At 33.2% G+C, this 12,827-nt stretch overlaps 1 protein-coding gene across 1 annotated transcript in view; it reads left to right on the top strand.

Moving 5' to 3' along the window:
* Positions 1-12,827, top strand: part of LOC114340315 (N-acetylgalactosaminyltransferase 6) — a 119,956-nt gene that overhangs the window by 96,602 nt on the left and 10,527 nt on the right. Inside the window, exons 8-9 of the mRNA XM_050647833.1 lie at positions 1,739-1,960; positions 9,519-9,776. Of these exons, the coding sequence (XP_050503790.1) occupies positions 1,739-1,960; positions 9,519-9,776 (480 nt within the window). The remainder of the gene's footprint in view (positions 1-1,738; positions 1,961-9,518; positions 9,777-12,827) is intronic.

Raw genomic sequence — 12,827 nt, 5'->3', positions numbered from 1 at the left:
TTCTCGAACTGGTTCTAAAAACGTTTTAAGATTTGTTATCTCATCTGTTAAGTTTTTGTCGTCAGTTTTGGTTTTTTTCATTAATTGAAGTTTAGGTTTTTCGAATTCGTCTTCGGCGGGTGGCGATGTTGCATCTTCTAAGGTTCTTTTTCCTGTTGTTTTATCCGAAGTTATCTGGGGTTCGTGAGTATTCATCTGTGTATTTTTGTTTAGAGGTAAGTTTTGACTTGCTTCGGGTGAGGTTGATTTTTGTTTTTGGATATTATAGGATGACTCAGACGATGTAGGTGTTGCGATTGTAGTGTTGACTGAAGACGTGGTTAAATGTATGGATGTATTTTGTAGTGGTGGTTGTTGGGTTGTGTTTATTGATAAATGCGGGATGGCTTCTGTTTGCGATGTGGTTTGAGAAGACATGGTAGGTGTGGAGGGAATGGTATTTGAAATTGTGGGAGTATTTTGCGGATTATCTTGTTGAGTATGATTTATTGGTAAAGTTTGTTTCATCTCTGTTTGCACTGCATTATCATTGTAAGGATGGCTATGAGATGAAATATTTGGACAATTAGCTGCCTGGTGTCCAGTTAATTTGCATTTGAAACATGTATCGTTTTGGGCTATAAATATGCGGTATGATGTTTGTTCTAACTCGACAAAAAAAGATTCAGGTAATACAAAGTTGTCTGGCAGAGGTGAAATGAAAATTTGTCGTCGGAAGCTTAGAATGTGACTGAAAGCAGGATTGGTTGCTCCTATTCTTAGGTATGATATATCTGATAGAGGATTTAGACCTAGTTTTATTAATTCGTCTTTAATTAAGTTCGAAGGTATACTTGGACATACACCGGACAGAATTAAGCGGACTGATGGAGTTATTAATCTTCTTGCTTCTAGTATATTTCCATTTACTTTTATCTTCTTTGTTTCTGTTAGGAATTTGTCTATTAAGTTTTTAGATGATAGATATATGCATATTCTACCGTTTGATATACGGGATGCGAAAATTATATTTCTTGGTTCTATATGCTGACTCAATCCTTCAAGATAGTCATTGATTGTACAATTCTCTAGAGTGTTAAATAAAATGGCTTGATCTCTGTCTGGAGTTAATATATTGCGTGGTTGGCTAACTGCTTTTGAATATGATGCAATTTGTTGTGGTTGACTGGAAGATGACATCTTTTAAATTTATTTAAAATCCAACTCCGGTGCTGTCTCACAGCTTTCGCTGTGACACCCGTTCATGGAATTGGATAATGTAGAGATAATTGTCGTGATTTATTGAAATATTCAATCCAAATAGACACAAATAATAAATTTCATCTACTTACAATTAAAATATTCCGTATACAAATCACTTTCACTAGTACTTTTATATTATAGTACTTTTTATTTTAATTACTTTTAAATATGTTTCAGTAATTACTATTTAACTAGCTCGATAACCAAAAACACTTGTTCATCGGTAGCTGTCTAAACATCCTTTGTTCGTCGTTGTTCGTATGTGAGTGTGTTTTTCTCATTTTGAGTTTTTTCACACACTTACATATAAACGGCGTTTATGTAGTCTATGTATTTTATACTGTTTTGTTGTTATGTTTATGATCTGTAAACGGTAAATTTACTAATACGCTTAATACACTAACCCAGATTGTAATTGGTCCAGTACTGTTATTTGGGTACTAAATAAATAAAAAATAAATAAAAAAAAAATCTAATATAACTTTCTATTCCTTAGAACTACAAGAGAGTTGCAGAAGTATGGATGGACGAATATGCCCAATATTTGTACAGCAGGAAGCCCCATTGGAGGACGCTTGATGAAGGTGACCTTACAGCTCAGCGAGCCATTAGGGAAAAGCTGCAATGTAAGCCGTTTAAATGGTTCATGGAAACAATTGCATTTGACCTTCCTTTGAAGTATCCTCCCGTTGAACCACCAGATTTTGGATTCGGAGAGGTAAGAGCTTTTCAAATAAACTAACGAATATACCATTCCTTCTATCTCTATATTTACTTCAGGTTTAAATCAATAATGATTTTTTTTTCATTCCTTCCAATCTTCCAACTTTTTCTTATGAACATTATATCGAAATATAGTCTTGTTCGTGTGGATTTTCGTTAGTTTTTGTGCTTCCATACAATTTCCTATCGATTTTGACCATGGAATATTTTGTGCTAGTCTCATACTAATCTGGACGTGATGAAACCTCGCTTAAGTTTTCGCCTCTTCAAGGTGGGGCTGTTCTCTTTTTTGTTGCGGGAGCTTGGAGTGGGAATGAGCAATGTCAGTTGAAAGTATGGAGAGTGGCAAAACTCTAGAAGGATAAGCCAACACGTCCTGGATAGGAAAATACCCCGAGTGTTACCAGCTGTACATTGGGAACGATTGGAACAATCTTGGATTAGTGTTTTTGGATTGCAGCTTATTATTATCTGCGATATCTAAGGCGAGTTTCTTCAAGGACATCGTGATACTGATCACTAAGTTCGTTGCCTACCAAGTGTAGAAGCTTGGCGCTTGCAGGAGTGGAACATTTTTCTTGGGATGTCCTTGGCGATGACTAGGAGTTTTTAAGGTCTCTTTTGCTCTGACGGATAATCTGTAGGTTTTCTCATGCATTTCTTCAGGACTTTGGAATTGAAGCCTTTCTCCAAGGAGCACTATTTGGTTTCCCTTGTCTTCGTATCGAAGACTGCGAAAATGCCTGAATAAGATAACCTGAATTTTGGAGGAGTTAAGTGTATTTCTCCATTTATTACACCACATTACAATTTTGTTGAGTTGATTTTGGGCTCTATCGAATACAGATGGGTGTCTCAGCGTTTCATGAGCGGTACCTTTGGATAGCAGTACAGTGTCGTCAGTACATAGCAGAATAAACTCGGATCTAATTAAGAGGGAGGACTCTGTTGTAGACTATGTATAGAATGCCTGAATAAGATAACCTGAGTTTTGGAGGAGTTAAGTGTATTTCTCCATTTATTACACCACATTACAATTTTGTTGAGTTGATTTTGGGCTCTATCGAATACAGATGGGTGTCTCAGCGTTTCATGAGCGGTACCTTTGGATAGCAGTACAGTGTCGTCAGTACATAGCAGAATAAACTCGGATCTAATTAAGAGGGAGGACTCTGTTGTAGACTATGTATAAAATTGGAGGTAGCATTGAACCTTGGGGGACTCCAGTCTGTGGAGTAAATGGGGCTGAGCATTGGCTAGCAACTTTGACACGGATTGTCCGATTGGAGAGATAAGAAAGGATGGTTCTTAAGAAGACAGTAGGTAGTCCAGCAAGGCGGAGTTTATCAATCAAGCCTGCGTTTTATACCACTGCCGTAAGTTTTTCAGCCAAGAAATTTTGCGACGGAACTGGACCCATGTTACTAATCTTAACCTTCTGACTAAGTTGAAGCACTTGGTACTTTGTTCTGATGGTGTGACGATTTTTGTTCTTAGTACTATAGTGTTTGTGCTTAAATGCTTACTGATAGATATTTTTAGTAGTTGAACAAGATAAGTGACAGCATGTAATAATGTCCGACTTCACACATGAATATAGTATCTCTTCCGAGATCACTCTTCACAGTAAGGATTCACTATTATTCTTATCTCTTGCTCATTTGGATTAGGCTTTCTACGTGGTTCTAATGTTTTGCGCGGAGTGCGCTGTTCAGGTTAATCCTATGGGACGTGGGAGCTCACATGTCTGGTTATCTCTGCCCAACCGAATTTCACGTCCTAAGTGATACGACACAGTCTCCTCAATATCCCTCCCTCCCAGCATTATTATTACATCATCCATACGATCGACTATAAGGACGGTGTCATCGACGAATCTCAAATAACTGAGCTTCTCTCCATTTATGTAGATACCATACTCGTTCAGATCTGCCTTCTTAAAAGTTGTTCCAAAAAAGTGACATAAATAGTTTTGAAGATGTGGTGTCCCCTTTGAAGTACTTCTCGCTGTATACAGAATTATTAATTTATTCTACACTAGTCGTGGCATTTTGGTAGTTATATTGGATTATGTTAGCGTATTGATAGTCTATTCGGCATTTCTTCACTGCTTATAACATCTGCTTCTGGCTTATAGTGTCGAATGCTTTCTCGTAGTCCACGAATATCAGTCTAAATGGTTTTTATTGTATTCTTAGGGCAGTCAATGAGGGTATTTGGCTCCGAATTCCATCCTACTACATCGATTTACTTGATATTTTCACAGTAGATCGAGAAACAAAGTCTACCCTGTGCCGATGTGTGCTTTTATCGTGGGGGTGGCTCCCACCCCTTCTCGGGGGTGGAAATTTTTTTTTGTTAAAATAGCCACGGAAATGGCTAGATAACCTAATTCTAAGCAAAAACTGTTCTATAATTTTTTTTTGAAAACTCAATAATTTTTGAGTTATGCGTGGTTGAAAATTGACCATTTTCATTGAAAAATGACACCTTTGTGGACGGTTTTTTGCGAATACCCTAAAAACTATGCATCTAACGAAAAAATCATATAAAATATTTTTGTAGCTTATAAAAAAGCAAAGAGATTCGTTTCTTCATAAATCTTCTAGTTATAATACAAAAAGAGATTATGGTAGGTGAGAATGGTTTGTTTCTTTTTTGATGCATGCTCAAATCGGTGTATTTAACCTGAAATAACAGAGAAACGGTAGATTTTACGTGTATAATGGTACTAATACCTTTTGTAGTGCTTGAAAAGACCTTTAAAATGAGCAACATTAAATGTAAATTATATTCAAACTGAGCGAGATATACTGCAAAAAATTGATGACTAACGTATTTTAAGAAAAAATGAGAAGTATATTTATTCCCTCATCCGCCAGAACTTAAATACATCGTTTTCCTTCTACAATACTTTTTATTGTAGTGTTGTTTCTATGTTCTAAAAGTTGGACGGGTTTAAAATGAATGGTTAAAAAAAAATAAAATCAAAATATAGAGCGCATTTTTAAATTTTCTTAAAAATCTTCCTTTGTCTCCAGGTAACTCGAAAATGATAAGAGATACGAAAAAAAGATACTGCACAAAAACGTAGGGTCTTTTTAGATAAAAATTTTGTTTTTATTTTTCATTACTGTATCGCTTATTATTTTCAAGTTACATGGAGAAAAATGAAGATTTTTAAGAAAATTTAAAAATGCGCTCTATAATTTGATCTTATTTTTTTTTCAAAAACCATTCATTCTAAACTCGTCCACCTTTTCGAACATAGAAACAACACTATAATAAAAAGTATTGTAGAAGGAAAACGATGCATTTAAATTCTGACGGATGAGGGGTTAGATACACCCTGACCATATTATTATGACCACCTATGAATTTTTACAAAAATCAACTATTCCACTAGGTGCGTTTTGTTTAAAATATGATTTTTAAATTTAATTTTGTTATGCAATGTTGATTTTATGCAGTGACTAAAATATATTTAATAATAAACAGCAATAAAATATTTGAAAATATTACATATTTATATTTTTTTAATATTTTGTTGAACTTCTGACCTTAATCAGATGGAAAATATTTGGGAGCTTTTAAAACGAGAAATTTCCGATGAAAAGGTCACTAACGAAATTGTTTTGATTAAAGAACTAATATATCATTGAAACCACAATGACAAATTTAAGCAAAAAAAAATTTAACTTAATTCAAAGTATGCCAAGACGGGTACTAGCGGTAATCAAAGTTAGAGGGAGCTCAACAAAATATTAAGAAAATACAAATATGTGATATTTTTAAATGGTTTATTGCTGTTTATTATTAAATGTATTATATTTAATAATAAACACCAATAAAACATTTAAAAATATCACATATTTTTATTTTTTCAATATTTTGTTGAGCCACCTTTAACTTTCATTACCGCTTGTATCCGTATTGGCGTAATTTGAATGCAGTTAAATTTTTTTTGCTTGAATTTGTCATTGTGGTTTCAATGATATGTTAGTCGTTTAATCAAAACAATTTCGTTAGTGACCTTTTCATCGCAAATTTCTCGTTTTAAAAGCTCCCAAATATTTTCCATCTGATTAAGGTCAGAAGTTCAACAAAATATTAAAAAAATATAAATATTACATATTTTCAAATATTTTATTGCTGTTTATTATTAAATATATTTTAGTTACTGCATAAAATCAACATTGCATAACAAAATTAAATTTAAAAATCATATTTTAAACAAAACTTACCTAGTGGAATAGTTGATTTTTATAAAAATTCATAGGTGCTCATAATAATATGGCCAGGGACTGTATACTTCTCATTTTTTCTTAAAATACATTAGATATCAACTTTTTTGCAGAATATCTCGCTTAGTTTGAATGTGAGCGACATTTAATATTGCTCGTTTTAAAGGTATTTTCAAGCACTACAAAAGGTATTAGGATCATTATACACGTAAAATCGACCGCTTCTCTGTTATTTCAAGTTATTTTTTTTAAATACACCGATTTGAGCATGCACCAAAAAAACAAACTATTCTCACCTACCATATCTCTTTTTAATTATAAGTAGAAGATTTATGAAGGAACGAATCTCTTTGCTTTTTTATAAGTTACAAAAATATTTTATATAGTTTTTTCGTTAGATGCATAGTTTTTAGGGTATTCGCAAAAAACCGTCCGCAAAGGTGTCATTTTTCAACGAAAATGGCCAATTTCAACTGCGAATAACTCAAAAAGTATTGAGTTAAAAAAATATAGAACAGTTTTTGCTTAGAATTAGGTTCTCTAGCGACTTCCGTGGTTATTTTAACCAAAAAATTGTCCAACCCAGAGAAGGGGTGGGAACCACCCCCAAGATAAAAGCACACATCGGCATAGGCTAGATTTTGAATAAAGAGATAAGTAGAGGCTAATCCCAAAATTTCATTAAAATCCATGCAGTAGGATAGAATTCGGAGGTAGTATCCTATTCTTGCTCCCATTGACTGGCGTATCTGCAGACTTTTCTATCAGCTTCATTATCACTATAGTAGGGGAGGAAAGCATGCTAAATTTGCAGTCACTCGAGCGTTATGGGGACCTATTGGGTTGTGAAGATTAGGCCCTAAAACAAAAAGAAAAGTTAAGTAAAGTTTTCCATTTAACTGGGGACTTTCCATTTTTTAATTTAATTTTCCATTTCCAACAATCGTTTTTTCAGATTATAGCGCCAACTATCCATAATTCGAAAAAATGTCTCGAATAAATGTTGCTTATTTTACGTAAGGAATCCAAATCTGCAATAAAAAATGGGGGCTCCTATTTAATATTTTAAAGTAACTCTCCATGCCACCTCCGTGGGGGGGTCATGTTTGGTGTCATTTGATAGATTTTTCAAAAATATTGAATACTTGTATTTTGTATTTTATTTCGCGAAATATCGCGCGGCTCCTATTTAAAATTTTAAATTTACCCCCCACCCCACTCCGTGAGGGGTCGTGTATGGCATCATTCCATAGCTTTTTGGAATACATTGAACAAGTATTTCTTAGTATTTCGATCTGACGATTATTTCTCGAAATATTCGCTTTTTTCTTGTGAAACTTTGTGATTCACTCATTTCGCCCCGAATTCACTTTCTTTACGCCCCGCTCAAACCGTCAGATTTTTTAAATATACACTGTCTGCGTGTATTTAACTTACCTTATCTTAATCTGACGATTTGGAGTTTTTCTAAGGGTAGATTTTTTTTCGGGCCCCCCTTAACGAACTCCATTGTGTTAAGATTCAATATATGGTAGGGGTACATTTACAGGGTACAAGGTTTCTCCCCATGTGATAATCTGACGCGCTCGAGTAACTGCAAGAATCCCCGTTTAGGCTCCCCTACCACTAGTAAATGGTCTGGGCTGATAGAAGCCTAACTTAGCCTTCGTTCTTTTTTTTTGATAATTCTTGCGAAAAAGTGGTTTTTTTTTGGTATATGCATTCGGTGAAAAGTGTGGCCAAGGCCTGGATAATTTTATTTCCACCTAGTTTGATCACCTCGATCACTACTCCATCATTGTCAGGGAATTTGTTTTTGAAGTTATACTTCTTTACGCGCGATGAGGGTGAATTTTTATATGTTAAAACCAGGCGCATACGCATCACCCAGGCGCATACGCGCATTATAACTTTGTTCTGATTGGATGTTCAAATGACATGTCAAAAATTATCCAATATGGCAGCTGTAGGACAGCTGTGGTTTGGAGGAAAAGGTAAAGGTAAACAAATGTATAATATATTAGTTTTATTGTTGTGAGGACAGAAACAAAACAGTTTATAATATTGTAGTGACTTTTAAATAGTTTTTAAAAGCAACAGGTACGTAATAATTGTTAATGTATCATGGGTATAAACCTACCTGTTTGATCTGCCAAAATACATAGTATGTAATAATGTAATACTTTTATTTATGTAATTTGATTACCATCAATATTCACCTAATATATTGTTTTCTTACTATATGTTTTGTTGTATTTTTTTTCAAATCTAAAGTCCACTTTACATCAACAATAATTGAATAAGAAATTGACAACAAGTTATTCAAGGTCAAATTTGGCTTATACAAAACACAATTCTACATCCAATTTTGCCGTGAATAAAAAGAAAATAAAGAAATTTGACAAAATAAAACATATCCAATTGTTCTATTTCATCAAATTCCTTCATTTTCTTTTACAAACCATACATTTTGTACTCGTCAAATTTGGCCTTGAATAACTTTGTCAATTTCTTGTTCAATTTATTGTTGATGTAAAGTGCACTTAAATCATTTCAATTCAAAATTAAAATAATTTGATCAATTTTCAAAATATCACAAGTTTAATGACGTTCTACACCTTCGGCAAAGAATTAAGGATTTGCATGAAATTTTAGTATGTTATAGTTTACTTCAAAAAACTAAGACTTGATTTTTAAAAAAATGTTTTACCGTGCCGTTTAATTACTATTAAGGGTCAAAGTTAAGTTTTAACATGGGCTCTTATGGGAATTCTTAAAAACTTAATAACTTTTGACCCAAATTTACGATTTTTAATTATTTGTGCTTAAATTAAAGGTATTTTTGTAAGGAATAACATATTAAAAAATGAGGATTGTTTACCGTACCATTATTAAATAAAAGTGAAATTACTGTTTCGAAATTTAACAAAATTGGTAGTAGTGAGATCAGCTGCACTCATAATTATATCCGAAACGTACGTGTCAATCACATGACCTCGGTGGTCTAGTTGTTGAGCGTTCGGTCAGAGTTCGAAACGTCCCGGGTTCCAATCCTCTACGATTCATTTTTTTTTAGTTGTTTTAATAAAAAAATTTTGAAAGTGGTAGATAAGAAAGTTAGTTTAATATTTAAATAGAATACAATTACTTCGTTAAAATTATATAATAGAAGTATAACTTCTTACGTGCGTACAAAGTACACACACATTCTTTTTTTTATTTCTGACAGTTTCGTTTTATGGACATCGTAGGTTTATGTTTAATGTAATTGCATAATATAATTTTAATGTAATTGCATTCATTTTACAGTTGCGTAATCTTGGTGTACCAGAACTGTGCGTGGACGCTACAAACAAAAACAACCAAGGCGACGTATTGGCAGTTGCTACATGTGTAAAAGATTCAGGAAAACATGGAAGTCAACAATTTACCCTGACTTGGCACAAAGACTTGAGAGTAAACAAAAAGGCTATGTGTTTGGATGTTTCGGATCCCAATGATAAAGCTGAAATTACTTTGTACGGTTGCCATGGGTATAAGGGTAATCAATATTGGAAGTTCGATACAGTAAGTACAGAATTTAATAGTAAATACAGTTTCGGTTTTTCTTTCTTGAGAGATTATAGTTATGGAAAAACACAATTTGTTAAGGCTATGGGTACATAATTCGCAAATATTTTACGGCTATCCCTACCTTTTCTGTCTTTACATGGCAAATTACGTGTAGTAAATTCACACTGGTATGGATATGTACATATTACTAGAATGTCATTCTACTTGACAATGTCATAACTAGCTTAAAGAGATGGCTTTTGAATGTTCTTGGATAACTGTTATTTTTTGTATAATTGCAAATTATTAATTTAGTTAATAAATGCGATAATTTTTTCACTAGCTATGTATTCAGTGATTGTAATGATATGTACCTACAACAAAAACTAATAGGGCTTTTCATCGATTGTCATTTGTTTCGAGCTTCTGTCATATGTTGTATAATCTGTGTATAATATTAGTATACACGGATTATACAACATATGACAGAAGCTCGAAACAAATGATGACTGTGAATGAAAAGCCCTAAACTCAATCGAGAAAAGAGCAGAAGTGTTAAAGTGATTTTTTAATAATATATTGTTACTATGGAACGCTTACAATTTTGAACATCTTTAAAAACAAAATACTTGGATCACAGAATATATGTTAATATATTCTCTGCTTCTATCTTCCATAAATAATACACAATAAATAACTTTTTATAAAGTTCACCTCTTAAATCAATTATTTATCAAATACACTATATATCAATATTATTTAATCAACAACTAAAAATATTCCCGATTCATGTCAAATAATTATTTAAAATTGTCACTGATTGTCAGTGTTTGACTGACAATATGCTATTCGATTAAGTGCGTTGTATGACAAAGATAGATTTGGAAAATATTACCACGGACATTGTGCTCATTTTTTTCGAATCCTGAAAAACCAATAAATATTTTTGAAAAATCTAAACGCAGAATGAAAGACTAAATTACTACCGAGGGCCGAAAGTCCCTTAGAATAAATAAAAAGTTTATTTTGAATGAGATATTTGAAATTAAAAATAACACTAAATTTTCTCTTAGTTTTTCACCCCTGTAACTTATTAAAATAAACAATATAGAAGTTCTCAGGGACTTTCGGCACTCGCTAATAACGTAATCTTTCATTCTGCGTTTAAATTTTTCAAAAATACTTATTAGTTTTCTCAGGATTCGAAAAAAATGAATCCCCATTTGAATAGCATTGCAGCTGAAAAAACGTACCGATCCTCTTAAGAGTAAAAGCAAATTGCAATACAAAAATGCCGTCGTATACAGCGTGTTTCATTAAGATCACTAACTGTGATCACTACTGTCCAGTCTCTTGAGTTGTAGATTCTAGACCTCAAAATATTAAGATTTAACCAAAATCACTTAAATAAAATGTGGCTCCTTACTGAGTTACAGGGTGTTTTATTTGATAATGCATAAACTATTTTTAACCAGTATAACTGTTAATCAAAATAACTGTTCCGTTTCATTTTTAACTTCAAATATCTCGAAAACTAATGACTTTATCGTTACCAATAAAGAGTATATTATTTACATAGAAAGTATTAGAGAATCGAAAATTGCGCTAAAATAGTAATTCCCCCAGTGGCGTAGAATTTGGGAAGGGTCAACCATTTACTATACCCTGTCGTACGTCTCTGGTAGTGGCGTATGTAGTTTGAAATGACATTGAAAAATAGGGTATAAAACGAAATGGATAGTGAATTTGACGCGATAAAAACTTTCGATAAGATGCTGGTTGCAGATGATACAAACGTGTGAAAGATATGAATTTATTGACTCTAAAACACTAAATTAAACAGTAAAATATAGGAAAAGTCCGTTACACTTTGAACTGTCTAAAGTTGAATAAACACGACACGACCACTTTGAAGAGATTACGATGCACGCTAAGGAATTGTTTCACCCATATGATTTGGTCGTGGTGACTCGACACGTATGCTTTACGAACCTTTCTTGGCTATTGCTTCTTGGCGACTGCCCTTATCGTATGAGGTCATATGGGTATATTAATATAAAAATACCACGTTGCCACGTCATAAGAAAAGGCAATAAATTAAATAAAAACAGTAAAATCCTGTATAAAAGGTATATTTAAAATCCCTCAAAAGGGCCACATCAAAATCACAACATAACTAGTTTTCGACTGGTTTACCAGTCATCATCAGTGCTTACCTAAAATGAATATAACCTGTTAAAATAATGCAAAGATATTGAAATTTTGACAACGGTTACGAAAATTATAGGTTATACTCACGTGCAATGTACATGCTAACCACCAAAATATTGTTTAACAAAAATATGTGGGTCAAAGCCCAGTAAAAGTTGTCCGTCAAGGAAACATTCGTTTAAAATGTTACATTAAGCTAGGATGTTTAAAATATAATAAAATATTTTATCGCCAAAAATATATAGAATATTTTTCGAGGTATTCTCAAAAAACCCTCTTCAAAAGTCGATTTTTTCGTCGAAAAACTGTTATTTTCAAGCGCGAATAACTCGAAAAATATTAGTTTTACGAAGAAAATGTAAAAAACATTTTTTTCTTAGAATCACTTTTTCCATCGAATTACATGGTTAAAATGTAATAAAAGATTCCCACCCCGAGATAGGGTGGCAACCACCCTTAAGGATTTAGCGTATGATAGCGGCATGATATAGAAAATGATCCTTGGACTATTTCCTACCTTCTGTGAAAATTTCAAGTAAATTCATGCTGGACGAAAAAATTGCGAGCCAAAATGCTTCATTTCCTCAATCGACTATTGGGGCCGAACGACCGGCTCTGTCCCGTCATACAGCTGACGGACTGTAATATCTTTTATTTATATTTAATTTAGAATTTGTGTACTGATTTTCAGCCTTAGTAAATGGATTTAATTACCTTCGTAGGAAAGCAACTGATACCCTCTCAGTAACCCCTGTTCTATGTTCCGCTTGACCGACCGCAGTATGTTTCTCTACACAATCACAGTAATCAACTGTGAAACATCTAGCTTTAGTAAATTTAAAGAGATTTTTCAGC

The sequence above is a fragment of the Diabrotica virgifera genome, chromosome 3 (genome assembly GCF_917563875.1).
Source record: "Diabrotica virgifera virgifera chromosome 3, PGI_DIABVI_V3a".
NCBI lineage: Eukaryota > Metazoa > Arthropoda > Insecta > Coleoptera > Chrysomelidae > Diabrotica > Diabrotica virgifera.
Note: the sequence above shows the minus strand (reverse complement) of the source record. Positions and strands in the feature narration are given on the sequence as shown.